This window comes from Colletotrichum costaricense, assembly GCF_030867565.1.
Source record: "Colletotrichum costaricense strain IMI 309622 chromosome Unknown Scaffold_4.1, whole genome shotgun sequence".
NCBI classification, from domain to species: Eukaryota; Fungi; Ascomycota; class Sordariomycetes; order Glomerellales; family Glomerellaceae; genus Colletotrichum; species Colletotrichum costaricense.
Window position 1 is genome coordinate 1,902,781 of NW_026848233.1, and position 27,230 is coordinate 1,930,010.

General features: G+C 54.0%; 9 protein-coding genes across 9 annotated transcripts; 4 read left to right on the plus strand and 5 right to left on the minus strand.

Moving 5' to 3' along the window:
- Positions 1-1,306: 1,306 nt before the first annotated feature.
- On the plus strand, positions 1,307-3,904 carry CCOS01_04678 (uncharacterized protein; the record flags this gene model as incomplete). Its single annotated transcript, XM_060452859.1, has 1 exon — positions 1,307-3,904. The coding sequence occupies one exon, from the start codon at positions 1,307-1,309 to the stop codon at positions 3,902-3,904; it is 2,598 nt and encodes an 865-aa protein (XP_060316817.1).
- A 1,135-nt stretch (positions 3,905-5,039) lies between these two features.
- Positions 5,040-5,839, minus strand: CCOS01_04679 (emp24/gp25L/p24 family/GOLD; the record flags this gene model as incomplete). Its single annotated transcript, XM_060452860.1, has 3 exons — positions 5,040-5,245; positions 5,318-5,525; positions 5,642-5,839. The coding sequence occupies 3 exons, from the start codon at positions 5,837-5,839 to the stop codon at positions 5,040-5,042; spliced, it is 612 nt and encodes a 203-aa protein (XP_060316818.1).
- Positions 5,840-7,335: 1,496 nt separating this feature from the next.
- CCOS01_04680 (ADP-ribosylation factor) lies at positions 7,336-8,153 on the plus strand (the record flags this gene model as incomplete). Its single annotated transcript, XM_060452861.1, has 4 exons — positions 7,336-7,483; positions 7,604-7,848; positions 7,939-8,004; positions 8,061-8,153. The coding sequence occupies 4 exons, from the start codon at positions 7,336-7,338 to the stop codon at positions 8,151-8,153; spliced, it is 552 nt and encodes a 183-aa protein (XP_060316819.1).
- A 1,189-nt stretch (positions 8,154-9,342) lies between these two features.
- On the minus strand, positions 9,343-11,505 carry CCOS01_04681 (ATPase; the record flags this gene model as incomplete). Its single annotated transcript, XM_060452862.1, has 1 exon — positions 9,343-11,505. One exon carries the CDS (start codon positions 11,503-11,505, stop codon positions 9,343-9,345), a length of 2,163 nt encoding a protein of 720 aa, XP_060316820.1.
- Positions 11,506-12,531: 1,026 nt separating this feature from the next.
- Positions 12,532-13,629, plus strand: CCOS01_04682 (ribosomal protein L6e; the record flags this gene model as incomplete). Its single annotated transcript, XM_060452863.1, has 3 exons — positions 12,532-12,651; positions 13,059-13,394; positions 13,477-13,629. 3 exons carry the CDS (start codon positions 12,532-12,534, stop codon positions 13,627-13,629), a joined length of 609 nt encoding a protein of 202 aa, XP_060316821.1.
- A 690-nt stretch (positions 13,630-14,319) lies between these two features.
- On the minus strand, positions 14,320-16,706 carry CCOS01_04683 (peptidase family M49; the record flags this gene model as incomplete). Its single annotated transcript, XM_060452864.1, has 5 exons — positions 14,320-14,588; positions 14,654-14,765; positions 14,825-15,017; positions 15,070-16,494; positions 16,582-16,706. 5 exons carry the CDS (start codon positions 16,704-16,706, stop codon positions 14,320-14,322), a joined length of 2,124 nt encoding a protein of 707 aa, XP_060316822.1.
- A 1,896-nt stretch (positions 16,707-18,602) lies between these two features.
- On the minus strand, positions 18,603-19,642 carry CCOS01_04684 (uncharacterized protein; the record flags this gene model as incomplete). Its single annotated transcript, XM_060452865.1, has 3 exons — positions 18,603-18,902; positions 19,055-19,236; positions 19,573-19,642. 3 exons carry the CDS (start codon positions 19,640-19,642, stop codon positions 18,603-18,605), a joined length of 552 nt encoding a protein of 183 aa, XP_060316823.1.
- Positions 19,643-23,345: 3,703 nt separating this feature from the next.
- Positions 23,346-24,123, plus strand: CCOS01_04685 (thermoresistant glucokinase family carbohydrate kinase; the record flags this gene model as incomplete). The annotated part of the gene is made up of 2 exons (XM_060452866.1): positions 23,346-23,621; positions 23,680-24,123. 2 exons carry the CDS (start codon positions 23,346-23,348, stop codon positions 24,121-24,123), a joined length of 720 nt encoding a protein of 239 aa, XP_060316824.1.
- A 1,456-nt stretch (positions 24,124-25,579) lies between these two features.
- On the minus strand, positions 25,580-27,180 carry CCOS01_04686 (2-oxoacid dehydrogenase acyltransferase; the record flags this gene model as incomplete). Its single annotated transcript, XM_060452867.1, has 2 exons — positions 25,580-26,946; positions 27,012-27,180. The coding sequence occupies 2 exons, from the start codon at positions 27,178-27,180 to the stop codon at positions 25,580-25,582; spliced, it is 1,536 nt and encodes a 511-aa protein (XP_060316825.1).
- Positions 27,181-27,230: the final 50 nt, after the last annotated feature.

Here is a 27,230-nt window from a genome sequence, read left to right on the forward strand (position 1 = left end):
ATTTGCTGGATTGCAGGAGGACGGGAAGTGGAACGCACCTTCAACTCAAGGAGCCGAACCGTAGCGGGCAACCAGTCCCGGAGTTGGTTTAAATGGTTGTCAGGGAGACCCCAGTCAAGCTTTTAGCGAGGAAGTCGAGACCAAGGCGACAACCCTTGCTGTGCTCCTGCAAGTTCTGGGCGACCCGCATTGGCGCGCACCTAGAATCCAGTCGTAGCCGGCGGGCCTAGGAAGAAAAAGCAGGAGAGGGCAGGCGTGCATCTTGCATTTTGTTCGTCGCTGCTTTGGGCCAAGGTCCCGGTGCGGCGCTGCGGCCCTTGAACCTTTCTTGGTCAACATCCAATAGGCAAGAAAAAAAAAGCCTGGCACCGACAGGACGGGGGGAAGGGGCAAGGCTGCAAGCTGGAGGGGAGTGGAGTGTTCGTAATTCTGCCAAAAGTCACCGCCTACACACCCCCGTTGCTCAGAGCAACATGTAGTTGGCCAGTCATCGTCTGGGACCCCCACCAATTCCCCAATCAGATCCATTCTTTTTAGTGGCGATGGCGTGGGACGCGGATAGGGGGGCCCAGGAAAGAACCAGCTCCACACCCTCACCCTCCTTCCCGGTCCAACAAAGACAATGAACTCCCCCCGTCTCTTCAAATGGAAGGCTCAAAGCAAGGACGACACACACCATTTCACAGTGTGCATCCCACCCAAAATACGTAGTTACTTGGACTGCCGAACCACACTGGTCAACCTTAGCAGCAACGAAATACGTACCTCTCCCAGGTTGTCTTTCGCTGTTTTGCTCCTGCCTTTTTTCCTCATGTTGTCCCGCCGTCGCTGGGTCGCTCATATCCAACATTGATAGATCCATATTACTCGAGGTGGACTCTGTTGGCCCAAACTAACCTCCGTCGTTCGTTCCCCTGCTGCGCTTCATTTCCATATGATGCCCTAGCACCGTGCCCCCGAACCTCATCTCCATCTTTTTGGCTTGCGACCTCTACTTTATTCTGTCCAAAGCATTCATTTCCCATCTTCACCCAATACTACCGACTTCGCCTTTGCTGTATACTATACTCTACGACAACTTTTACCGGAAACCTCACAGGTCTTTCTGTAGTATTACGCGAATCGTTTACACCCAGGCGAGTGTCAGGAGAGCCGCCACGCCCGTCCACCGGGCCTCTACCACAGCACTTGGAGGTGTTCACGGGTTTCTCGTGGTAAGCAACCACCGACTGACACCGCTATTGTCGTCTCTGTCTGCCCCAGAAACTAACTCTGGGAACCTCAAGACTCCAACCCAGCACCAAGAATGGGTGTTTTTTCAAACCCATTGCGGTCTCGCGAGAACCGCACGGGCAGATTACCAAAATACGAGCAGCTCAGTCCTCTGCGCACCAAGGAGCGCCTCTCAAACGATGACGACGACTATTACTCGTCCGACGACGAATCGGAAGACTACTCGACATCCTCCTCGCCGAGTGCGAAGAGCTCACGGCAGACTTCAGGATCGCTCTCGAGCGCAGCCATGATGCTCCCGAAGCGGGCTCTCGCGACAGCCCGCCGCCCGCGTACCCACCTTTACCGCTTCCCAAACCGAATCATCCGATACTTATGCTTAGGACTGCTTACGTTCATGGTGGTCATGATCATGTCTCTGGTACGCGCAAGTCACGTTGAGAACAAGATGATCATCGAGGGCAAGGTAGAGAAGAAGCCAGACCCTCCGCCGGTATGGGAGTCCTTTGGCTTCATTCAAAGATACTACGGAGGTGTTCGATCTATAGTCGCCCCTTCCAAGTACATTCCCTCGTACCCCCGCTCCTCAGACGAACTTCCCTTGGACCAGCTCGACATCAACACCACCGTCACCACAACGAGTGAGGATGGCAAGGACGATGCCGTCAGACGCGCTGTGCCCAAGAGCAAGGAGTTCATCGACCACCCTGGCTCCATTTTCGTGACAAAGCCTGAGAAGATGAACGAATGCTTCATCGACAAGGACAATAAAGTTCGCGTCCCGCCTATTCGTTACCTGGAAGGCCGCCCTCAAGGTTTCCCCCAGCACGTCGAAGGTTCTTACGATCTACTCAACTTGCCTGAAGATATCTGCTACGAACGATTCGGACGCTACGCGCCCTATGGTTTTGGGTACTCCGTTCCTGCTGGAGGTCTCGGAATTGGCGAGCACGGCGAAAAGGAAGGTTCCGATGCTGTGTGGGAGAAGACCCCTCAGGTGGACTGGCGGCAAGTCGATTGGGCAGACGCTCAGCGCCGGTGCTACCAGTCAAACAACGAGAGATTCAAGCCGATGCCCCCCAAGACCCCCGCCGCACGTGGTTTCTTCGTCGACGAGCCTGCTCAAAATGCCACCTTGGTGACGCGCGATCCTCTCGACAACTTGGAGCCCGGCGCCAAAGCCACCCAGTCAGATACGAAAGCCGACCAGGAGCAAAAGCCCAAGGAAAAGATGTCCCGTACAGCTGTAGTAATCCGTGTTTGGGACGAGTACAACTGGCGCGAGGAGGATATTATGAACGTTCGCTCGGTCATTTCCGAATTGGCACTGGCTTCAGGCGGACGCTACGATGTCCATCTCCTCGTTCAGATCAAGAACGACGCAGCACACCCCGTCTGGGCCGATCACGAGGTTTATGAACGCCGTATCAAGGAGCGCATTCCCGAGGAGTTCAGAGGCCTGGTCACGCTGTGGACAGAGACGCAGATGTTGTCTCTGTACCAGGGCATCTTCGATCTCTACACTCGTGGACCTGACTTGCCAGTTCACGGAGTTTACCGTGGCCTTACTATGGCTATGCAATACTTCGGCTACCAGCACCCTGAGTACGACTTTTACTGGTCCTGGGAGATGGACATCCGCTACACTGGCCACTACTATGATCTCTTCTCCAAGATGGAGAACTGGGGCAAGGAGCAACCGCGAAAGGGAATGTGGGAGCGCAACTCTCGATTTTACATCCCTAGCGTCCACGGTTCCTGGGAGGACTTCAGACAGATGGCCCGTGTGCAGTCTGAGATGGGAACAGATGGCGCTGATAACGTGTGGAAGAACATTCCTGGCGCGAAGCCTAAGGAGAACCAAGATCCCACCAAGATTACTAGAGGCGAGAAGACCATCTGGGGACCCGAGCGCCCTACCAATGAGGATGACTGGTTCGAGATCGAGAACGACCCTAAGCCGCCTACCACGTACGAGAAGGACAAGTACACTTGGGGTGTCGGCGAAGAAGCCGACTACATTGCCTTTAACCCCATCTTCGATCCTGAGGGAACCACTTGGTTGCTATCAGAGGACATTACTGGATACAACAAGAACAACCGGGACGAGCCTATGCCGCCTAGACGAGCACACATCATCACGGCTTCGCGCATGTCCCGCCGCTTGCTCATGACGATGCACCGCGAGACTGCTTTCAAGAAGCACTTTGCCTTCCCGGAAATGTGGCCTGTTACCGTCGCTTTCCAGCACGGCTACAAGGCAGTATTTGCGCCTCATCCCATGTATGTCGACAGAGAATGGCCCACGGAATATTTGGCCCAGGTTCTCAACGGCGGCAAGAACGGAGCTAGCGGTGGTGCTCGCACTGCAGTGTTTGGTCAGCGTGAGCACAACCTCCGTGGTCTCAGCTGGTTCTACAACTCGGGCTTTGCTCCGAATCTGTACCGTCGCTGGCTCGGCCTCAAAGTCAACAATGATGGTGGCGAGGAGTTCGAGAAGACGGAAGATCTGAGCAAGGATGGGTCCAGTGTTGGCCAGATGCGTGGTGGTGAGGGCCGTATGTGCCTGCCTCCAATGCTCATACATCCTGTCAAGGGAGTTGATATTCCCGTGGAGAAGATACCCGAAGAGACAACGGAGAGCGTTCCTGAGTCTGACCCGAACGCATGAACATGAGGAGGCGACTTTGGAGGTGTATGAAGCATGACCTATTTGCGTTGCACTTGGTGTTGTTTTGCTCTTATTTCAAGGGCTACATTTGGGACATACAGATGGTACGGCGTCTTGGGGTTAGCTTTGTTGGATTCTATAACGCATACTTTTGAGGCTTACGAGATGGACTCGTGGCTATTGTAGGAAAAGGCATTAATGCGTTGCCGTATACATGATGTATGATGTACATAATGACTGTCAGGTTAGAGGGAGTCATGATGGCCAAATAGGATGGCTAGCAAAAATCTTGCATCACAATTCGATTCAGTAAAATGACCACTTGTTCTTTTGTGAAGTTGTTGCCTTGTGAAGTTTTCCCCAGGCAGCCGGTCAGTCACCGTCCCATCTCGTCGCTTTGAACTGATTTGTGGCAGCGCAGCAAATGGTACCTTGCGTCATCCATAGGTGAGACAGTTATTGCAACGGTATGTTAGCTTCTGGACACGGTGGTGAATTCGAGCTCGTTTATGGCAGCCTGCCTCGTGGCGCAATCTTAGAGGAGGTCGTCCAAGTACATTCTCATAGAGGAAACCCGGACTGTGAGTTCGTGAGTCATAAGGACTACACAAGTGCCATCACAGCTGTGCCTAATGAATCCGTGGATGGGGTATTTAGACGGCTTCCGGTGGCATTGGTGTCATGGATGGAAACCTCCTGTAATCCCACATGGCACGCACGAACAATGCTGGCCGGTTCCGGCTGCCTGTGTGGATGTTGTAACACAAAGATTTCCTCTCGAGTAACGAGCTTGTCTGCCAATTGTTGTTATGTAGATGCTTAGACAATGCCAATGGTGCTCCAAGGCTGAGAATAAAGACTCTGTGAGGAGTCTTGTGGTCAAAGACGCTCAAAGGTTCGCCGGTATTGCACTCCATATCAAAATAGCCAATCCTTGCTTCATGTTCAGAACCATTCGTGTCATTCATGTGATCTATGATACACTATACATCTCAATCTCATCTCCAGGAGTGTTGTTGGCATTCGGGTCTCGAAGAGTGTCCTGCCAAGACCCCATCCCTTTTTTGTGCGCCTTCGACCTGTCGTCCCCAGCACGGGTATCCGGAAAACGAAAAATGACGACGCCTTTTTATTCTTAAACTACCCTCTTGACCTCGAAGAATCTGCGAAGCCACCACACCTGGAAGACGGACTCTCCAACGACGAGGCCAATGACGAACAGGTTCCACCACTTGACTCTGCTGTTGGTGCTCTCGGCGGTATTACGGTGAGTGCGCTCGCGAAGGACAATGTAGGACTGCTCATCCTTGACCTGGGCGAGAAGCTCGGAAAGGTGACGGACTATAACGAGGAAGTGTTAGAGAAGCCTAGAAACCCCACTGATAAAACCCATTGCGCTGGCGTGCTCCTTACCTTCAACTTCGAGGGGATCGGCAGGGACATCTGTTTCGCTAACGTAGACAATGCCGTGGACGTTGAAGGAGACCTCCTTGCTGTGGGCGCCCCAGTGCTCGTTTCCGAAGCAGTAGGTGTACTTGCCGTCGTGCTTCGCGTCGAAGGAGAAGTCGCCGTTGGAGACACTCTTGTCAAAGGTCTCGTACTGGCCTTGGGGGTTCGTGATCTATGGGCGTAGGGAGTCAATCGTTAGTCTTGTTGCCTTCGCCATGATGCAATTGCGCGCAAAGTACGCGATTCGAAAGGGGGTGGTGGTGGGGTAGGTTGGAGCTGGATTCGTACCCAGAAGTCAATGTCTAGGTTGCCGGCGCTGCCAAACTCGCGGTCGCCGACCTGGAAGGTGACGGTCATCTTGTCATCGCGGTGCAGCGACTCGTGGAAGCATTCGCGGCCGTGGGCGGGCAGCTGGATGTTGTGGGCCAAGGCCGAGTGGACGAAGCCAGTTGCGAGGAGCAGCTTGGCGACTGAAGGGAAGAACATGGCGGGAGCTTCCAATCTTTTTTTCCTCAGGGTGGTGTAAGAGCTCTCTGTCGTGGCCGATACGAAAAGACGTCAGACTCAAGCTGGTCGGCAGGCACAGCAGAGTCGAGCTGTTCTGGAGTCGAATGGTAGAGGTCAGGGCCGGAGGAAAAAAGGAGCGACGTTGGCTTGTGTCCAGGCTGTTCTCCAGATCGGTTCCTGGAGGTGATCCCTGTTCCTTGAGTCTGGACACTTTGGCGACGTCTGGTTGGACTTGAGGCTGAGCCAAAAGAAGTCTAGCTCGGGGGGCCAGACGTAATGGACCGATGCTTTTCCGACTTTGTTTCCCACGGTACATTGAAGCCGACCCCTGCACGTGATGCGGGTACTTTGTGCTTCAGAAGGGCCCTTTAGCGGTTGACAACGCTAGAAGGGGAGCCAACAGGGAGCTTCGAGTGGCCTGCCTTAACCTATCTTATGGTCTGTGCCCAGCTTGACTTGGGGCCCTCAGCACGCAACCTGAGGTACCTTACCTTACCTTATGGAACATGACAGCGTGGGCAGTTTTAGGAATCCCAAGGGCAAGTATTGCCAGACAGTAGCTTGCTAGGGAAGGTACCTCAGCGGGCCACAGGGTGGCGTCCGTTTGTAGCGGTGGTCGAGTAGAAGTGGGGACACAGAGTTTGAAAAACATGGCCTTTCTGAAAATCACCACCAACCTCGTTGAGCCGAAGATTATCTTAGCAAAGCCCACCCCCTCTGCTCGCCTCTATTCCACCCACCTAAACTAATCCTCTTGACACTTGGACTGTCTCCCCCCCTTCACCGACAATCACACCCACGACCAAAAAAAACCACCACCACTCGTCTCCAGTCTCCCGTCGCAGAGGGACTTCGTGAAGAAGTAAGTCACTAGTATTCTCGTCATCACCTGTTTTTGTTTCGACTCCGTCCCTTTCTTTCCAGCCTCTGTGTCATCTTCAGTCGGGTCTTCGTCCCCCTCAGTCCCCTTTCTCACCCCCTCGGCCAAAGTTGCTCTTGCGCGCGTGCCTGCATCGGTCTGGACACGACACCTCAGGATACAGTAGAAAGGCAGAGCAGCCCACCACACGCCCCCCAACCCAATCCAATATCCCTATCCCTCCCTCCCTCCACGTCGCCTGTCCACATCCACTTCTTCTATCCCGCTATCTCCTCTCCTCTATTTGCGAATTGCGGCAGCCTGGTTCTCACCTTCAACCTTGACCAGTTCATCATCGCATCATCTTGCCTTCGCTCAGCGCCCAGGCAGACTTTGGTCAGTGACCCGATCCTGCCCGCCTCCGTTACGATCTGTCCTTTCCGACTGTGCTCTCTTCGTTGATTTATATCCCGCCCGCATCTTCTCTCGACGTCACTGCCATTTAATCTAAATTCATCAATTGCGCGCTTGCTTACACTGTCGCTCCTCAACAGATTACTTCTTCCTACCCAACGCAACCGACACTTAGACGTTCATCACAGCCCGAACCGCAACCATGGGTCTCGCATTTTCCAAGATCTTCGACAAGCTTTGGGGAAAGAAGGAGATGAGAATTCTGATGGTCGGTCTTGACGCCGCCGGAAAGACTACGATTCTCTACAAGCTCAAGCTCGGTGAAATCGTCACGACCATTCCTACCATTGGTACGCACCACCCCTTACCACCCTATTCTGCCTCTTGTCATCATCGAATCTCGCGCCCCCGCTGTCGATAGGTCAATGCATCGAGGAGGCGAATGGCGTGCTAACATTCCGCCCTTTCAGGTTTCAACGTCGAGACCGTCGAGTACAAGAACATCCAGTTCACCGTGTGGGATGTCGGTGGTCAGGACAAGATTCGTCCTCTGTGGAGACATTACTTCCAGAACACCCAGGGTATCATCTTCGTCGTCGACAGCAACGATCGCGACCGTATCGTCGAGGCCCGTGAGGAGCTCCAGCGCATGCTCAACGAGGACGAGCTGCGGGATGCCATTCTCCTGGTCTTCGCCAATAAGCAGGATTTGCCCGTATGTTACCCCGCCACCCCCTCCCCCCTCCTTCGGCGCTCCTTGAGGCTTCATCAACTCAAAGCATGCGACTGACCTTTTCTTCTACAGAACGCCATGAACGCCGCCGAGATCACAGACAAGCTTGGCCTTCACTCCCTGAGACAACGCGCCTGGGTATGTTTTCCCTCGAGCATGCCGAACTACGACTCTCATACTAATCCCCCCAATAGTACATCCAGTCCACTTGCGCTACCTCCGGTGATGGTCTCTACGAGGGTCTCGAGTGGCTTGCCACCACCCTGCGCAAGGCGGGTCACCAGTAAATGCCGCGAAGAGAAGCCGAACGGACTACCGCTCTTCTGCTACTCTTTCACGTCATCCCTCTGGTACGGTTGTAATTCGCAAAGCTACCGGTCACAAGGCAATCGAATAGTCCATAACTCATTTTCTCGCATTTCCTCGTCCTTCCATCCCCTCCTCCCCATGGTGGTCCCTGACATCACGTGAGCCACACTCCATTGGCATTCTCGACGCAGCAAGCACACACATTCTGGTCTCAAAAGGACAAGTTTCGTTTTGGAAGAAAGGGGGCGTCTTGGGTTGGGAAATCTGTACAGTCCTCACGCAGCAACTCTATACGCTTCTCCGTCCAAATGTGACGGAGAAGCCTACTCATGAACACCCTGGCTTTCTCGCCTCCGCACAATTCCATGAAGACGGTGTTTTCTGCTCTTTTGATGGTCTGGTTCGCCCACCATTCTCGGTAGGGGAAGGGATGAGACCTGGGCTTAACGATTTTCTTCATGACTGGTCAATCCCCCTATGAGGGGTGGTTCGCCGTGCTTCCCTCCAGTTTGTCGTCTTTGTTGTTAGGTATGGAGGGGGTTCAGGTAGTTCTAGCCTTGAGAGTTGGGACAGAATCGTTATAGACTTGTCTTCCTTTTTTTCTCACAAAGTTTCATGGTGCCACGGGATATGCGATAACGTTCTTTTTTTTTTGGTGCTGCCGCCGTCCCAACCCCTCCATTCCTTGAAAGGCCCCTTTGTGGGAAATGTCTCGCGGCATCCTCAGCCTAGAGTTCTAGCCCCCCCTCTTAAAGCGTACGCTTCAACGCCGTCTTACCGCAGAGCCCCTGTGTGGAATGCTGTCTTGGACGCGTGGGTGTGGGTACTCGACGTCACAGGGATGGGATGTAGGCAGATGCGACTCAAGAGGACAAATGGCTACTCGTGAAAGGTGGGTTATAAGTGCACAGGCTCACTAGATGAGTAGGATCGAGAACGAGTGTTGTCCGTGGGTTACGGGGTGGAACATGTGAGTAGAATGCACGTATAAATACGGTCTATCTGTGATTTTACAGTCTTATGCGGCGTTACAGCAATGCTACAATGGTAGTTGACGAACACTTTCGAGAGAGGGGAATCCAGCCTTTTCCTTACATGTACTCCGTGCGCCTAAACAATGACTCAAAGCAAAGTAGTGGTACATGTCGTAATTAGATGATCCCCTTTTCACGCCTTTGACTGAGCCGCAACTTTCAGGCCCGAATTATCCTCATTGATACTGACAACCGCCGTCTCACCGGAGCGCAACTCGCCGCGGATGATCTTGTCCGCAAGCCCATTGCCAATTTCGTTGGTGATGAGGCGGTTGAGCGGTCTTGCGCCGAACTTGGGGTCGTAGCCGCGCTCCGCGAGCCAATCTCGCACCTCGCTGCCAACGTCGAGTACGATGCGCTTGTCGTCGAGTCGCTGCTGCAGCTCTCGTAGGCGGATGTCGACAATATCCCGAAGTGCGGCGAGGGCGAGGCGCTTGAAGACGATGAAGGAATCGATGCGGTTGAGGAACTCTGGTGGGTAGTTCGCGGCCACGACGTCCATAACAGCCTTCCGGATGGAAGGGTCGATCTCGCCGTCAGCCGTCTCCTTGTACGGGTGGATGGGGTCCGCGCCGACGAGTATGTTTGCGCCGAGGTTGGATGTAAGCACGATGATGGTGTTGCGGAAGTCGACCTTGTGCCCCTGGGCGTCGGTGAGGTAGCCCTCGTCGAGGACTTGAAGGAGGAGGGCAGAGATGTCGCGGTGGGCCTTTTCGAACTCGTCGAAAAGGAGGACGGCATAAGGCTTGCGGCGAACGGCCTCGGTGAGCTGGCCGGCATCTTCGTAGCCCACGTAGCCGGAGGGCGCTCCGATGAGGCGCGAGATGGTGTGCTTCTCCTGGAATTCGCTCATGTCGAACCGGACAACCGCCGACTCGGTAGAGAAGAGGAAGCCCGCGAGCTTCTTGCAGAGCTCCGTCTTTCCGACACCAGTCGGTCCCAGGAAGAAGAAGGACGCCAGCGGCCTATTCTCGCCACTGAGACCGGCACGCTGGAGGCGCACGGCGTTGGAGACGGCCTTGATTGCCTCGTCCTGGCCGCGGACAGCCTCACGCAGGGAATCTTCCATGTGCACGAGCTTCTCAATGTGGCCAGAGGTAAGCTTGGAAATTGGAATGCCCGTCACCTTTGAAACGACCGCTGCGATGTCATCCGCAGTGACGGCATCGTGAATAAGGCTGCCGTCTGACTTTTCGCCATCTTTGGGAATCTTTTGCTCAAGGGCGGGGATGACGCTGTATCTCAACTCAGACGCGCGGCCGAAGTTTCCTTCTCTCTGTGCCTGGTCCAGCTCGATTCTGGCCTTGTCGAGCTCCTCCTGAGTCTTCTTGACGGCCTCGATCTCGCCACGTTCAGCCTCCCAACGCTTGGTAAGCTCAGCGATGTCGTCTTCGTACTTCTTCAGGTCCGTCTGCAGCTTGTCGCGACGCTCTTGACTGGCCACGTCCTTTTCCTTGCGCAAGCTTTCGAGTTCAATCTGAATGGTCATGATCTTCTGGTCGAGGGCCATGATGTCTTCAGGTTTCGATTCATGCTCGAGCTTGAGATGACTGGCAGCCTCGTCCATCAGGTCGATTGCCTTGTCGGGCAAGAATCGGTCGGTGATATAGCGGTTAGAGTAGGTAGCGGCTGCCACCAGGGCACCATCGGTAATGCGGACACCGTGGTGGACTTCGTACTTGTCTTTGATACCGCGCAGGATGCTAACTGTGTCCTGGACGGTGGGTTCGTTGACAATAATAGGCTGGAATCTCCGGGCAAGGGCAACGTCCTTTTCGATAAGGCGGTACTCCTCCAATGTAGTTGCACCGCAGCACTGAAGTTCACCACGCGCAAGTGCTGGCTTCAGCAGGTTGCTCGCATCGATCGATCCTTCGGCCTTGCCGAGGCCGAGCAATGTGTGCAGTTCATCGATGAAGAGGATGACTTCGCCCTCTGCCTGCTGGACCTCGGTCAAGACCTTTTTCAGTCTCTCTTCAAAGTCTCCCCTGAACTTTGCGCCCGCAATCAGCGAGCCTAGGTCCAGGGCGATAACACGCTTATTCTTGATGCTCTCCGGGACGTCGCCACGCACAATTCTCAGTGCAAGGCCTTCGAGGATGGCTGTCTTGCCGGTGCCGGCTTTGCCAATGACGACAGGATTATTTTTTGTCCGCCGTGATAGAATCTGAATAGTTCGTTGGATTTCAGCGTCGCGTCCAATGACAGGGTCGAGCTTTCCCTCCTTGGCTTTCGCCGTCAGGTCGATTCCGAATTGCTCGAGTGCCGGTTTCTCTGGCTCGCCACCCATGTTCATGCGGTGTGTACCGCCTGGAGGATGAGGTCTTCCATTTGCATAAGTCCTTATGGCTATCGTTGGTAGAAGCCTGCTACTGCTTCTGAGTGCAGCAGATTCGTTGATGATGGCTCTTGAGATTAGTCGTGTAGGTCTGGGTGACGATGACCCGACGATACGCCGGGCGGATGAGATGAGTTGTCTTCTGGCTTGCATTGTGACTACTGGCCAATGCCATGTGTTACAAAAGTCGTTCCAATATGACAATTGTACAACAAGCTAAAGAGAGACAAGTACACGGCTTCAAATATCCTTTGAGCAACCCCCTAGTGTTGTCAAGTCACGAAGTCGGCAGATTTCACAAGTACATTCTCGCACTTTCGGTGAGGTCTAGCATGTTCCGAAGCTTTATCTTATCAGCACGTGGCCCATGCGCATGACGAAATGCGAATACCGCCAGCGCTCTTTGCCCATCATAGGTAGGCAGTCTTCCGACTACTCAGTAGAACTACATTCATGGGACAGAGGCTGTGTTTGACGGTGTCAAGAAAATACCTGAATGAGAGCTCTTGAATTCTGACATTTCTTTCGGGTAATCAACAGCTCACCCAACACCTAGGGATTAGCAAGAGAGGGAGTTACGTGCTGCTTCTTCGAGGTTGTTGACGTCCAGTGACATCCGACTCCGGCCCTGAGCTGGGAAGCAGACCGATCAGTGGGCCCTGGGGGTCTGGCCCCGGAAAATCGGGCGCACAATCTCCCGTTGGAAATTGTCGGTATGGGAAGGGGCCCTGGCTTACCGCCCGCGTCTACAGAGAGTGCAGAGGTTTCTGCCGCATGCACTCTGCCTAATCCGGACTAGCGGAGGGCTTGCCTTCCACACCCGCCGCCCACACTCGCTAGACATTTTCTGAGAAATCGATTTCCCGCCGACCCGACCCCAACAACCAAAGCCTCTCGAACGAGATCAACCACTTCCTTCTTTTTCGTTCACGATCCCCATTCTCCGCTAACCACAACAGCCCTCCACGAGGACCGAGAGCAACCATGTCGGCGAAGACGGAATCCACGACCAAGAAGTTCGGCTCGTCGACTCGGGTCGTCCCCGCCCCCTCCCAGAAGGCGCAGAAGTGGTACAACGCCGACGATGAGCCCGAGGCCAAGAAGGTGAGTTTACTACATCTGCGTGCTGGCGCTGCTTGGAATTCTGCGCATGTGCGATGGAAGGAGGGAAATGTCATTTCGAGAGCGGTCACGAGTTCGGGCTTGGGATGTAATTGGGAGGACACGACAAAGCGAGCGCAACAATTTTTTCGAATTACGACGCAAAACTTCAAGAGTCCCAAGTCGGGACAGCCAAGAGATTGCAGGAGGGAGACAACACATCAATACGGGCACAACAACCAATCGCAGAATCGACCAACGCACACAATGAATTGGAGGCATGGAGGAAGATGACGCTCGTGATCTGCGGAATGACATGGCCCCCTTTATCACAAGTGTCGAATTGCAAGCAACACGCACAAAAAATCTTGAAAACTGGCGACGGCGATACTGACGACGATTGTCACTAGGTCCGCAAGGCCGTCCGCCCCTGGGCTCCCCGCCAGACCCTCCAGCCCGGTACCATCCTGATCCTCCTCGCCGGCCGCTTCCGCGGCAAGCGCGTCGTTCTCCTGAAGACCCTCGACCAGGGTGTCCTTCTCGTTACCGGCCCCTTCAAGATCAACGGCGTTCCCCTCCGCCGCGTCAACTCCCGCTACGTCATCGCCACATCCTACAAGGTCGACGTCTCCGGCGTTGAGTCCAAGAAGATTGAGGAGATCTCCGCACCCAAGTACTTCACCGCCGACAAGGCCAAGAAGCAGGTTGGCGAGGACGCTTTCTTCAAGCAGGGAGAGAAGCCTGAGGTACGATTAAATCTTCTGGGACACCCAGATCCGGGTTGAATACAATGGGAACGGGAGACTGACAGTACATGTGTTTCTACAGAAGAAGGAGATCAACAGCAGCCGTGCCGCCGACCAGAAGGCCGTCGACAAGGCCCTGCTTGCCAGCATCAAGAAGGTCGACATGCTCGCCTCCTACCTGGCGAGTTCCTTCAGCCTGCGCAAGGGCGACAAGCCCCACGAGATGACCTGGTAAACAGTTTTTTTCCTACACCAAAAAAGCTGTTGAGAGGGAGGTTTCGTTTGGCGTGTGGGCTTTTCGGGGGTTTGCTCTCTTCGTCGCTGGTCGTTTCAAAAATCAAGGCTTCCGGATGATGTGGACATAGAGACTCCGTGGAAAAGGAAGGGGACAAAGTCAATTGGGATCAAAAAAAGAAGAACCACACATTTTTTTTACGCCCAGTTCGCAACGGTTTGAGGAATGTTGTTGTAGACGACGAAGAACTTATGGCTACACGGGCTGGGCTGGTTTTGCCAATTGCATTTGGAAGTCGACGGCATCGGTCACATTTGGCGTCTGTAATGAGGTTCTTCACAAATCCAACACACAAAGAAGATAACGCATCCGGTCCAACGACGACGTGCCTCCCCCTTTACGAGGGAATGACAATATTTGACATGAACCATACACTGCACTTCCTCGACTCGTGATGACTAAAGTGGATGATGTCAAGATTTGATGTAAGGAGCCTGACGAAAATCTCGGAAACGTTCAAATAGCATCCACTGGGTTTCACTTTATGCGAATGGTCTACGAAACTTTGAATGTTCTGGCCCCTTTTAGGAGCATGGTATTACAAGGTTTATTATGGTTGATGCAGGGTCCCCTTTCATTCTCTTCACAGCCAGCCTCTCACAGTTTGGCCGTCTCGGACTTTGGGCTTAGTCACAAGTCACGATCGACCCAGCTCTGGATGATACCTGCCGGAGACGCCTCGTAGTGCTTGATGCTGACCTTGCCGGTGGCCTCGTCGAGGTAGGTGTTGGCCTGGACGAAGACCTTGCGGGGCTGCTTGTTGGCCAGGACGACGTTTCTGGCCTTTGTGCCCCAGAAGTCCATGTCCACGTTGGTCATCTCCTTGTAGAAGGCGGTGCCGTTCTCGACGTCGGCGGTGGCCTTGTACACGTGAAGCTTCTGAAGATACTTTCCAACGGCTGCAAATTGTCAGTCAGCATTGATGTGCCCTAAAGTGCGCGTCACGAGATTGGGAACAACATACCCTCACGACCAGTGGTCAGAATCTTTGAACGGTCAAGCTTGATCTCCAAGTCGGACAGATCATCCTTCTTGTACTCCAGCTTGCAGAAGTCGTCGCCAGCCTGGAGGAAGCACTGCAGAGAGTGATAAGTCAGCATTTGGGCATTCATAAGCGTACGTCATTGTCACCAACCTGCAGGATAGAGAAGCGAGCCTGCGAGTGCGCTTGGCCCCACTTTTGGCTCTTGGGATCCCACATCTCCAGGGACACAAGACCGGCGCGGGCCATCTGGAGGTACGCAGCATACAGGACGTTGCCAGCCTCGTTGTTGATGTCGGTGCTTCCGTCGCCGAAGCCGAAGATCTTAAGAACGGGGAACTCGCATCTGTGCCCAGATTAGTCAGGTATTTCTACACAGCTGGTTGCAGGATACATACCCAAGGTACATAGCGACGAGCTCAGCGCGGCACTCCTCGTATGAAGCAGCAAGACTGCCGAATACGGATCCCCATGTCTGTCCGGGCTTGTACCATGTGGTCACGGGCTTGTCAGTCAAGGGGCTGACGGGAGGGTTCTTCTCGTCAAAGTTGTAGGTTCCGGGAGAGGTCTCCTGAAGAAGCTTGCCGCAGCCGTGGCCAGTCAACTCGTGAAGGCCAACCTGCACCTCAAAAGCAGGGTCCCTGTACTTGTGGTACAACTCCAAGTCGGCTTCGGAGATGAAAGGAATCTTCTCATTGGGAGCCTTGGCGCTCAGAACGTTGCCGAGAGAAACGTTCTTGAAGCCCTCAGTCTGCCTAATGTCATCGTAGTTGGGGATGTTAATTCCAGCAGGAATTCCAGATCCGGCAAAGGTCAGAACCTCGAGTGATGTGAAGTCGGGCGACAAGAACTTGTCCTTCTCAAAATCCTTGCTCCACGGGAGGAGGGGAATCAGTTCGGGCGCAGCGGAGACGAGAGCGCCAAAGGCGCGGGTACGCTCCAGGTTGACCACAGATGCAAAGCCTTCCCACTCGCCGCGAATACCAGCGGGATCTCTGTAGGTCTCGATGAAACCAATGTTTGACTCAACCATAGGGCCCTTGTCTCTGATCCAGAATCTCTGGCTGTCCTTGAATGCGAGGAGGGAGCCACTTGAGAAAGACTTCGCGTATGCCTCGTGCATCTTTGCTTGGTTCTCGTTGTCGCTATTCTCCTGCGCCTTTGTGATATACTCGGAAATAGCCTTCATCTCAGCGGCATAGTCGCCGTATACCAGCTTGATCGTCTTGCCTTTGAGAAGACCATCCTCCACCTGGAACTCAGTCTCCTTGCCAATGTCACCGCCTTCAGCGGGAACGCTCGTGACAGCCGAGGCAATGAGAATTTCGAAAGTGCCCTCCTTGGTCTTGCGGAGACGGTTGTTCTCGGGGAGAAGGCCCTTCTTCTCCATCCAGGCGGACACGGCTTCGATCTCCTCCTGGGTAATGTGAGGCGAATCGGGGTAGTAGGTAGTCATGTGACCCTTGTCAGGGAATCCAAGGTGCATCAGCGCCTGTTTGTCAGAGCTGAAGATGGCACCTTTGGTCGCCTTGTAGAAGCGCTCAGCCTCAGGAGAGGTAGCAGCAAGGGACGCGAAAGTCTTCTCATCGGCTCTAGGGATGAACTTGGCATCGCCGAAGCTCTTGTAGTTGCCATTGTTGCCCAAGAATTGGGCAGCATACTCCAGGAAGTGGGTCAGTTGGCTCTCATCGACACCAGCCTTCTTGGCAAGGCTATTCCAGTCACCACCACTGCTCTTGTGTAAGGCAATGATGAAGTCGTAGATGGGCTCTGACTCTGGAGAAAGTTGTCTGAGCACAATACGGGTTCCCGCAAACGAGGCTCTAACATGTCCTTTAGCTTCCGCTCCCCCATAAAAGCTTGGCATAGCTAACACCAAAGATGACATGGCATCACGACGGGGTTCTTACTTGCTGATGAAATGCGCATAGCGCTTCTGCTTGTCGGTGAGGGGTTCAAAGTGCTTCTCAATCTCCAAACGGACGACGCTCGGCGGCGCGTCAGCCAAGTAGTGCTTGAGCTCCTGAGCGTTCATTGTGGAAAATCTCTGCCGGCAGGGTTTCGCAAGCAAGGGAAAGTGATTTCTAGGTCTCAAAGTCTTGGGAGAAGTGTGAAATAAAGAAGAAGTAGCTCGCAAAGATGTCAGCCTTTGGAGGGCGGAAATGGATGAAACCCGCATGAGGAGTCGAGATGGTGCCGCACTGGTTATTGGTCACTGATGAGGCAGGTGCAGTGGATGAGCAGACGACAACTGTGTTCAGGCGCCGCCAGCAGCGGGGAAGAGCCACACAAGCCGCAGACGGAGGTTCGTTATTTGAACAGGGGAGCGGCTCTCTATGCACAGGCCAGGAGCTTCTCTATCGTGGCGCTCCGTGGCTTGACTTTCTTTTGACTGTGGCGATTGGCCATTATGTTGGAAGCCACTTCTGCTGGCCACGAGACCTGTGGAAATAATTCCCCAGTCTGTAAATAATCTCGTATGCCATGGGGAACATATTCACCTCCCCAAACAGGCTTGGAGGCAGGCGACGACGTTGGAGCTTCAGCCACAATGAGGGGCAATACTGGTACTTTTGTTAACGAAACAACTGATTTATTTACAAAACTACAACCAATAGAGAAGGAGGGGCAAGCGATGGGAACATTAGAAACATTCCTCCAGTGTATTCCACTATACCTGGACACTTGATTTGCTATGATTTCAGTTCGAGTCTTTGATATCACACAGGTCTGGGATCTCGCCTGCTCGTACCTAGTAGAGAGCCCGGTTGACCGCGGTTAGTGTTGGCTCATAAAATGTGAGTGCCATCCACATGGGGCTTCGCAAGGAGCGAACCACCAACTCGAAGTCAACTTCAACACCAACACTATCGGTTGGATGGTTGAAAGGACAGACTTGTACTTTCTGAGAGACACTGAAACGTCTGGCATTGAGACACAAGAATCCAAGAGATATAAGCGCATGATATGAGCCGTTTGCTTGCTTGACAGCTTTAGCCCTTTTGCCCGCATTTCACAGTTCTGGTGCTTTTAAGAACGCACTAATACTTAAGAGTAACGTCCATAAAAGCAGCAGGCTAAACCTGTCATGAGAGACACGACCATTGATTGCTGAGTAGAATGGCTCTCTCAATAGTCCGAGTGAATAACTTATACTAAAATAAGCTGGAAGAACGGACTTTTAAGTTGTTGTGAAAGCATTCTACTTGGCGACAGACCACCGACACCCCAGTTCATCGCTGGCGAAGCGATGCCGACTCTTCCCGTACACCGTTCTGCTCACCGAGAGGATCTAGCTTACAGTCTGCACCTGAGTCTAAGATCTGCAGATCGTGCCTGTCAATTGCAGTCTGTCGTTCTATGCATACTTCAAGAGCCAATGGATACCTTCACGTGAGCTACCTACTCGTGCATGAGCAGGCAGACAGCATTGGCAAGCTGCAATGCGCACGTCTTGGTGGTTGCTTGCGCTTCGTTCAAAACCTGGTTCTCGCTATCATATCTGACATTCATCATCATGTTTTCGCGTCGCCACTGACATCCTATATTATTCCCAGTCAAGCCGTGCAGACGAGACGCCTGAGGGTGTAGCATGAGCGGCTTTGAGAGGGCATAACCTAGTGAACGCGCCACCAAGTCACTTGATATATATCCCTCAACCACGACGGAGCAAGGAATGTCGACGGCCGGACGGTATGCTGCAGGAAGCGCAATATAAAGTCGTTGTCGCATAGGCTGGTAGACAAGTTGGGCGAGTTCCCCTTGTCTAGAACGTAGCATTCGGCCAACTAAGCCACCAATGTCAAAGTTGCAACGCAGCGTCAGCATAGCGACATTTGACGTGTCCTAGAGCTTGCGGCCGAGAAGCTCCTCATAGGTACCGGTACATCAGGTACCTAATGTAGGCTTTCGTGGAGGTTTGAACAAGTCTTTAGAGCGATACTGACAGACACACAGGCAGCATCTTGATCAGGCGGTGCAACCAGCCGTCCAAAATCGGTTCACGTTTCTCTCGAAATTCGCAAGGATGTCGCTCACGTTGCGTCTGTTGTGCGACGGATGTGTGGATCCACAGAAAGGAAGAAGTGTGTCGACTCGGCCGGGAAGAGGAGCCGACTGGTGCTGCATGCCACTTCGAGTTGCGCCGAGTTCTCGACCGGGGAAGTGAAGAGAGATCCCGGGGATTCCGAGTGTTCGGACCATTTACCTTGGCGTCTCGGAGCGAGCAGTGCTGCAGGTCAGTTTAAGCGCCCTTGAAACCAACGACGGTGACATGGATGCTCAGACCGAGGGCGGTCACCGGGGAACATCCCCCGCGCCGCCGTGGCTTGGACAAGCAGTATTATTCGAGTTTCACTCTTCTTCTCGCAGTTGCTTCAGTACCAACGAGAGTATCCGTGTCTGTGTCTGCGGTGTGTGGAATCCGGAATGTTGGGCGCATTGCATGTAGCCCTCGTCCAGGCCCTCATCGGGAGCGATCTGCCTGGACTGCAATGTCTTGCATGGGCCTCTATCGTGCGTGCCGATGATGACAGGACCGGTGAGCGCGCTCATTGCCAGTTTGCCTCACAGGTTGGTAAGGAATAGAGGAGTTGTCGCAGCCTTCCATAGAGTGGATATGACCGGAGCCCGATGACAATACTGCTGTGATGGCAAGTAACAATGAGATGACCGTTAGAAGAGGACGAAGCTAGGCAATGGTTGCATTACACCAGTGATTCATTCTCTCGATTGACATAGGTACGGATGAATGTGATGTTCAACTTGATAATCGAACCACGGTTACTTTCTCACTGTGTTCAGAGACCCCAAACCACTGTAAGAATCGCCGAGACCTTCTCATCCCTTGTCAAAGAAACATGGCGTTGTGGGGTTTGACTTTGAGCAAAGTGTCACGAAACTTGCAATCGATTCCCCCGCAATAGATGAGATGGGCGGGGGCCATACGGATGCCGCCCGTTCATTGAGCATATGTATATGATGGCAACGGCGTGAGCCTATTTGGTGCAACGTCCACATCACTGCGGAGTATGCTTTCTTGTCAGAGTTGAGGTCAAAAGCCGAGCCGATAGTCGATGGAGACAAGCGTTCCCGATGCATCTATCGCAGTCGCGACGCAATTTTAATAGACTGCATGCTCCACCGAGATATCAGTCACCTGGCTCATGTTGAGAGCGGTGAGAGGCCGATGTGCCGATGAGCGCGGTACTGATTGGTATCGGTACTTGTGGACAAAAATACGCACGTATTTACGTAGTGTGGTCCGTATGTCGAGACATTAAGAAGGAAAAAGAATTTTTGGAAAGGGCCCATCCTTGTCCGCTCGCGTGTCGCATCCTCTGACCGTTGGGTTGGGTTCAGTGTTGGGGAAGCTGGCGGGGAGTGCTTGGAGCGGTGGTCGATCCACTTTGGGCTTGGAGAAGGCGGTCGAAGAGTGGTGAGAAATTTGGAGACTTGGAGGAGCGAAAAAGAAAGCGGGCAAAATAGGATGGGACAGCAACGACAAGACGAGCACACGAGCTGACTGCTGGCAATGCACCACGGCTGGTTGCAGCAAGACCAGGACCAGGGCCTAGCGGAGTCTTGCGGAGGGAATTGGAGCCTCTGAAGTCTGAACAGCGTGACAGCGTGGGCTGTGTGGGAAGAAAGAGTGGACGCAGACAGAGGCAGAGGGCCGATGGTGGAGGAAGAGAGGAGCGCGAAAAAAGAGTCTCAGGATGATAGGACGCAATCCGAATGGCTGGAAAGTAGTCAGTGCGATGAAGGGAGGGGGAACTGTTTTCAGACTCCAAACCGAAAACCACATTTTCCCAAGTTCAATGGGTGGTCCAAGGACTCGAGCCGCCATGTGGTGACAATGGTGCCGGCTCGTTATAAGCCCCGCCCGGAACTCCAGCCGAGCCGAAACTTGAAAGAGCACCTCAGACGCCAGAGTCAGAGCATGCAGACTGCACCTCATGACCCATAGTCCATGGTTGATGACGGGACCTTAGGGCGACGGGGGCAGAGTGGACTGGGCTGGCACGGCTGGGAAGTTAAGATGCAGGTGCATCGGTACGGACCAAGGAGAATGTATGTACTGCCGTCTCGCAAGTTTATATGAATGGACGAGGGAGCTAGCCCCGGTGGCCACTTTCCTCGGATCGCAAAGTGTCAGCCGGCTCTCCCCCGCTTGGCTGTCTTCTATTATTCGTTGGCAAGGTAGGTAGGTACGGGGAGTACGGAGTAGATACCTCCAAGGTATTGACATCGTCCTCGTGCATTCGGAAAGAGAATGGAATGGAAGGCAGCAGCCATAGAGCGGGAGCAATCGTACCAAGTATCCGTAACTACCTCTTTCCCCACGACAGAGTACAGACACAGACACTGCATACCCAGAAGGCAGGTATGATGTAATCCTTGCTTCTCGGTGCTTGCCCGAGAGCCAAACGCACTTTATTGCACTTTCCCCCGTCCATCACCAGTTCCGGACGGGGACCAGGTCTGTTAGCCAGGCTGGTCGAGCGAGAAACGGACAAGTCACTGCACTGAACAACACGGAGTTACAAGCAAGCATGCAGGTGTCCGCAGGTCATTAATGATTAAGGTATTTGGCTACTAGATGAAAGGTGTTCCGAGCTACCGATCCCAATTACCGTAGGTAGGTGTGCGGGTTTTCTCAACATGACCTAAGGTACTGTGCAGGTGTTTTACCTTACTCACCGAACCGACCCCCACTGACCAAATAGGGTCTTGCGACTTCAGAAGCAGAGAAGGATGTGAAGTATCTTCAGTTGCGTTTACTTGAGCAAAAGGTCACCTCATATTCACCTCAGGTCAAAGCTTGCTGTTTGCTGCCCGTCATCGGATACTTTCCCCCCACCGAGGCTGGAAATTTGGTCGAGGGCCTAATAAGTTTTTCCCCCTTTCTTTCTATTTTCCGTCTTTTTTTGCGTGTCGAGTGACCTCGCTCGATTCCCTGGCCCCTGCCCGATTCAGGTAATTATTCCCTAGTGCCATGTTCTAGAAAAAGTGTGTCCCCCCACGCTGCTTCCTCCCCAGTCCACACCTCGCCAATGGCACCCCCTCGTCCACCCTGCCCGACCGCGCTCATCACTTTCCCCCTTCTCTGCCCCCCGCCATTCAGGTCTCTCGAACCCTTTTCATCCTCAGCATCGTCATCTCCTCTGTCTCTGACCAACTGGAGTCTTCCATCTTCCTTGACCGAGCCCCGTCCTCCGCCCTCCCCGGGACCCGCGACACAAGTCCTGTCATCGCCGCCGGCTTTGCCTTTTCCCAGCACTACGTACACCTACTGCGTAATGCCACACCCTGCTCTGTGCCAATGTGCTAACACTCAGCACAATTGTTTTAGGTATCGGCGTTTGCCCTGGACAATCACTTTTCCTGGTACGCCTGACACTCTCATCCTGGTCTCGTTGAGATGCCGTATGCACACGACGCAGCGTACCGCATCGCACCGCACCGCGCACCGCAGACTGGTACACCACCTTGGGGGAGTGGTACGAATACACTAGAAACACACAGGGGATTCGATTCGCGAACCGAATACAGACACGAAATACCTTTATTCGGCTCTCGATGGTTGCCGTTGTTGGTCTCCCTCACCCTTCCGCCATCACGGTACAGACATAGGATGTTCCGAAGGCCATCAGACTTATTCTGGCTATAGTACATGACAGCCTAGTGGACAATCTTGGAGGGCCGGCCTGAGCACGTCTACCACCTTACCTAGTTGCCGTACCGCAGCTACCAAAGATGATCCCAATAGTCGATTGCGCGCCATTGCTAGGTGCTCAGTCTCAAAACCTAGACACCTGAATGCAGTTACCCGTCGCAACATCTCATGCTCCAACAGCCGGATATTGTAACTTAACAACGGATTCGTTTCGTCCAACGATTTGCCCTCCATCAGGCGCAACTCTGATCTTGTTCCATTCGTCCCACGTCTGCCCCAGATGCGACCTCCTTGGCATTTGGATCCCGCGGAGAAAAAGTACAAGGCGAACGTATCCGTACATGGAGACAGCAGTCAAGGACATCAGACGCAAGCACACAGTCATCTCTGAGCGCACCCCCACGGATATGGGCTTGACCACCCTCCCCCAGTGCTTTGTGGAGTAACGGATTTCTCCCCGCTGGGGTATGCAACACCTTGATTGGCCACCATGACGACTAGGGGACGCCGCTTTTTGGGATCCGGGTCAGTGACACCCCCCTGGTCCCTCTCTACCCCTGGCCCGAGAGAAGTCCGCTGAAGTCCAGGTACTGGAACCTGCTGTGCGCTCCCCCCAGGGCGTTTTAGTTGCCGTCAGGGCACCCCTTGAGTCCCGGTTGGAATTTTTTACCTCATCGATCCCCCAGACCCAGAGAAGTCTCGTCCGTGACACTTATAAGACAGGAACGCCCTACACTTACACTCCGATCGCCGTTTCCTTGACTTGTCTCTGATCTTTTTGTCACCCTCACAAAAATTAACTTACATATAATACTACACGTCATCTGTTGAATTCTTCAATATCCCATAACTATCTCCTAGATCGTGTCAAAGACCTGAGCTGCTACCTACACGCCTCAACCTATCTCCTCCAGACAACGCAACAGCGCCATAAACCCGCTCCCCTCGAAACAGTCTATCCGTGACCCGTTCCTCTTCACGATATCTCACAAAACAATGCTTTCCTACGACTCCCCGATGCCTGTCAGTGGACAAACTCCCAAGTCTCCTTCGGGACTTACCAACGGCGTACAACAAGCCGTTGCCTCCAAGACCCAGCCTAGAGTTCCTGGGGTTCCGACTACAGCAAACAATGGCGCACACGTAAACGGATCTCTCGACACCAAGTATCACCACATCTGGCTAGTTACCGGTCCCGCTGGCTGTGGCAAGACGACTGTCGCCGAGTACCTCGCTCAAGCTCTGAAGCTGCCCTACATTGAGGGTGACAGTGTAAGTGGTGCTTTCTGGCCTCGTATTTCGGAATTCTGTCTGACTCGCGCGTGAAAAGTTCCACCCTCAAGCAAATATCGAAAAGATGGCCAATGGCATTCCTCTTACCGACGCCGACCGTTGGGACTGGCTTGTTGCCCTGCGCGAAGAGTCCCGCCACCAGCTGGCTGCGGGCTCCGACGGAGTCGTTCTCACTTGCTCGGCTCTGAAGCGCAAGTACAGAGACGTGATCCGCGTTGCTGGATACTACGATCGCTCGATCCTCATTCACTTCATCTACCTGTCGGCCTCCGAAAGCGTTCTGGTCCAGCGTGTGACGGCTCGCAGCGCTGCCACCAACCACTACATGGGCGCCAACATGGTCCGCAGCCAGTTCCAGTCTCTCGAGGCCCCCATGGCCGATGAGACCGATGTCATCAGCCTCGACGTCAGCCGCTCCCTTGAGGAAGTCAAGCGCGACGCCTTGGCCAACGTCAAGGCCGCAATGGAAGAGGAGGCATGAGTTGTATACCGGCTATAGAAGGCGCACTGTCATTGGTCCTTTTTTTTTTTTGGCAGCTTCTTTTTTGGCAAATTATCCTACGGGATATTGGAGTTCCGGGCATAGAAGTGAGCGTTTACTTTTGGGTATTCATGGCGTCAGCATTGGGATCTGGTTCACAAAACTGCTGGCTTTGACAAGTCAGCCTGCATGCAATGTACGGAGATGAAGGGGTGTCACGAGGATCTGCGCCACGAATGGCATCCTTTGCGCAACCCAATCAGCGGGATGGAATCATGCAACAGGGAGGGAGGAGGGACAACACATGGCAACCTGATATATCAAGGCCAGACAGGTTTAATGGGCTGGCCATGGAGGCGACAACGGCGACGTTGAGCCGGTTTGGCGCTTGTTTCCTCACTCCATGCAGGGGTTCGCAAAACAGAGAATTCTCAATGGTCAGGCTTTGGCCGGGTAGATTGTTGCGTTTTCTGTCACTTGCAACTTCTCTTAGTTCAGTATTATACAATATTATAACTGACGAAATATGACTACTACTACTACTACCATCTTACTACATCTTCCCTCTCAACGTGCCCAATCTGCCCCTCCTTCCTTCCTCCCCCTTCTGTGGTGTACACATGTGCAAACCCTTGTTACTGCTTGAAGTGGTGGGCAACCTGCCGGATCGAGGCACTTGCATTGCTACGGAGCATAATCGTTCACGTTTGCCGTTCAGGGATTCTTTAGCATTGGCTGGCGTCGACTCGGTGAGGATGTGGAGAGGCGTTTGTCCGTCGTCACTGGGCCGTCACATATGTCCCTGCCTACAAGTACACCGAGGAGAGGGGGGTCGGCCTCGGGGGCATGTTGGCTCTGTGGGGCAGCCTGGAGCGCTTGGTTGATGTAAGGTATCAATATCACGGCCTTCAACGCGCAAACGCATACGGTCGTACGTACTTGGGTACACTGCCTTATTTGGTGTTGGGTTGCACACGATACAGTTAAATGCTTGTCAGACGTGCGTCGGGCAGCAGCCCAATCTTGTAGATTTGATGATGATCCTCGTTTTCGTTTGAACTCTTGGATTTGAATTTTTCCCGCAAGCTATTTTTGCCCCTTGATGGTGCTTGCAGAGTAGGTAGGTAGTTGGTTACACCCACCACTGTAGAACCCCTGCTCGCCCTCGCCTCACATCTACAAATCATTAGACGTCTAATTGTCAAGAGTCTTGTAAGTCATCCAGCCCTCCGCCCGCCGACCCACACCTTCATGGAATCCTCGGCCTCTGGCTCCGCATCACGCGGCGGCCGAACGGCGTCATCCATAAGGCGCCTTACTGAGGGTTACCTTTTCCTCTCTCACCATCTCTCTTGGGGTGGTGGGTGGCCCCGGAGTCATAAGGTAGATACAACACACACGCGCGCTTACTCCCTTTCCCCCAAAATTCCTTCCAGAACAAGTTTTGCAACGCTTCTCACCTCAGATGCATGACCATGACGTCGGGCTCCTCCACAACCCGCCGCACCACCTCCGCGGCCCGGGCCATGGTCGCGCCGTCCACCACGCGGTGGTCAGCGCTCCAGCTGAAGTTGGTAACGTGCTTTCTCACCACCCTGTCCGAGTCCTCTCCCTCGAACGCCGGCACGGCGCGCATGCGGCCGATGCCGAGGATCGCGACCTCCTTGTCGACGATGACGGGCGAGAGGTAGGTGCCGCCAATGTTGCCAATGTTGGAGACGGTGATGGTCCCGCCCTTGAGGTCCGCCGGCGCGAGCTTGCCCGCGAAGGCCGCCTTTTGCAGGCGCGTCAGCTCCGAGGCGATGGAGAGGATATTGAGGGAGCCGACGTCGCGGATCACGGGCACTAGGAGGCCGGCGGGAGTGTCCATTGCTACACCAATGTTGTGTTGGCTGCGCATGACGAGGGACGGCTTTGACGACGGCGAGGAGGAAGGGTCGAGATCGACGCGCGCGTTCAGGATGGGGTATTGGTAGAGCGCCATGGAGACGGCCTTGATGATGAAGGGGAGGTAAGAGAGCTTCGCGACGCCGGTCTCGCCGCCGCCCACCTCGGGGGACGTCGCGAGGACGCGGTTGAGGCGGGTGCGCAGCTGGACGAGGCTGGAGAAGTCGATCTCGTCGGCGTAGAGGAAGTGGGGGATTGCGAGGGAGCGGGTCATGGACTTGAACATTTGCTGTTGGGTGTTCGTGAGCGGAACCCGGGTTTCGAGTTGTGCGGCGCCGGAAGGCGGGGCCGCGGCGGCCGGGGATGGAGTCGTTGCCCCAGCGGGCCTGTCACCGGCGTCGCGGCGTTTGACAAAGTTCTGTACGTCCTCTTTCAGAACCCTCCCGTCTCTTCCCGTGCCGTTAATCTCGGCAATGTCTACGTCCAGGCTCTTGGTCAGATGCCGCACCGCCGGTGTAGCAAGCGAGGCATGGCTACCCTTTGGCCGTGGGGCATCCTCAGTACTGGCCGCATCCTGAGATGCCACCCCCGATTCTTGTCTGCTTTGGTCCTGTGTCTTGTCTTTCTGTTGTGACTTGGGCTGTACAGGAGGTTCCGGCGTCTTTTGTGAGGGCTTCTCCTGTGCCGCTTCCGTCGGGGCTGTCAGCGCATCCAGGTCCTCCTTCTTAGCCCCGCCTTGTATGTCAATGTCGACAAAAGGCTTGCCGACCTTGGCCATGTCACCGGCATCGTAGTGCAACTTCTGTACAACGCCTGAGAATCGGCTGGTGATCTCCACAGACGCCTTGTCGCTCTGGACCTCACACAGAGGGGAGAATTCTTCGACTCGGGCGCCGGGCTCGACGAACCATTGTATGATTTCGCACTCCACGATGCCTGTGTAAATCGGGACTGTTAGACATGTGTCTGTGAAACAAGAGGTAGAACTGGGTACTTCTAACCTTCGCCAATATCTGCCAGCAAGACAGGCTTCACAACCCGCAGATGCCGTGTGCCGTGGAACTGTCTGGAGGGGTAGACGCCGGCAGCTCTTGCCGCGGCCAGGCGAGCCATGCTCTTGGAGACGTGCCATTGCGTCCGGACGGCGCGCGATCCTCTTTGAAGAAACATTTTGGTTTATTTTTTGAAAAGTTAAAAGGATAAGAAACCAATTCCCAACT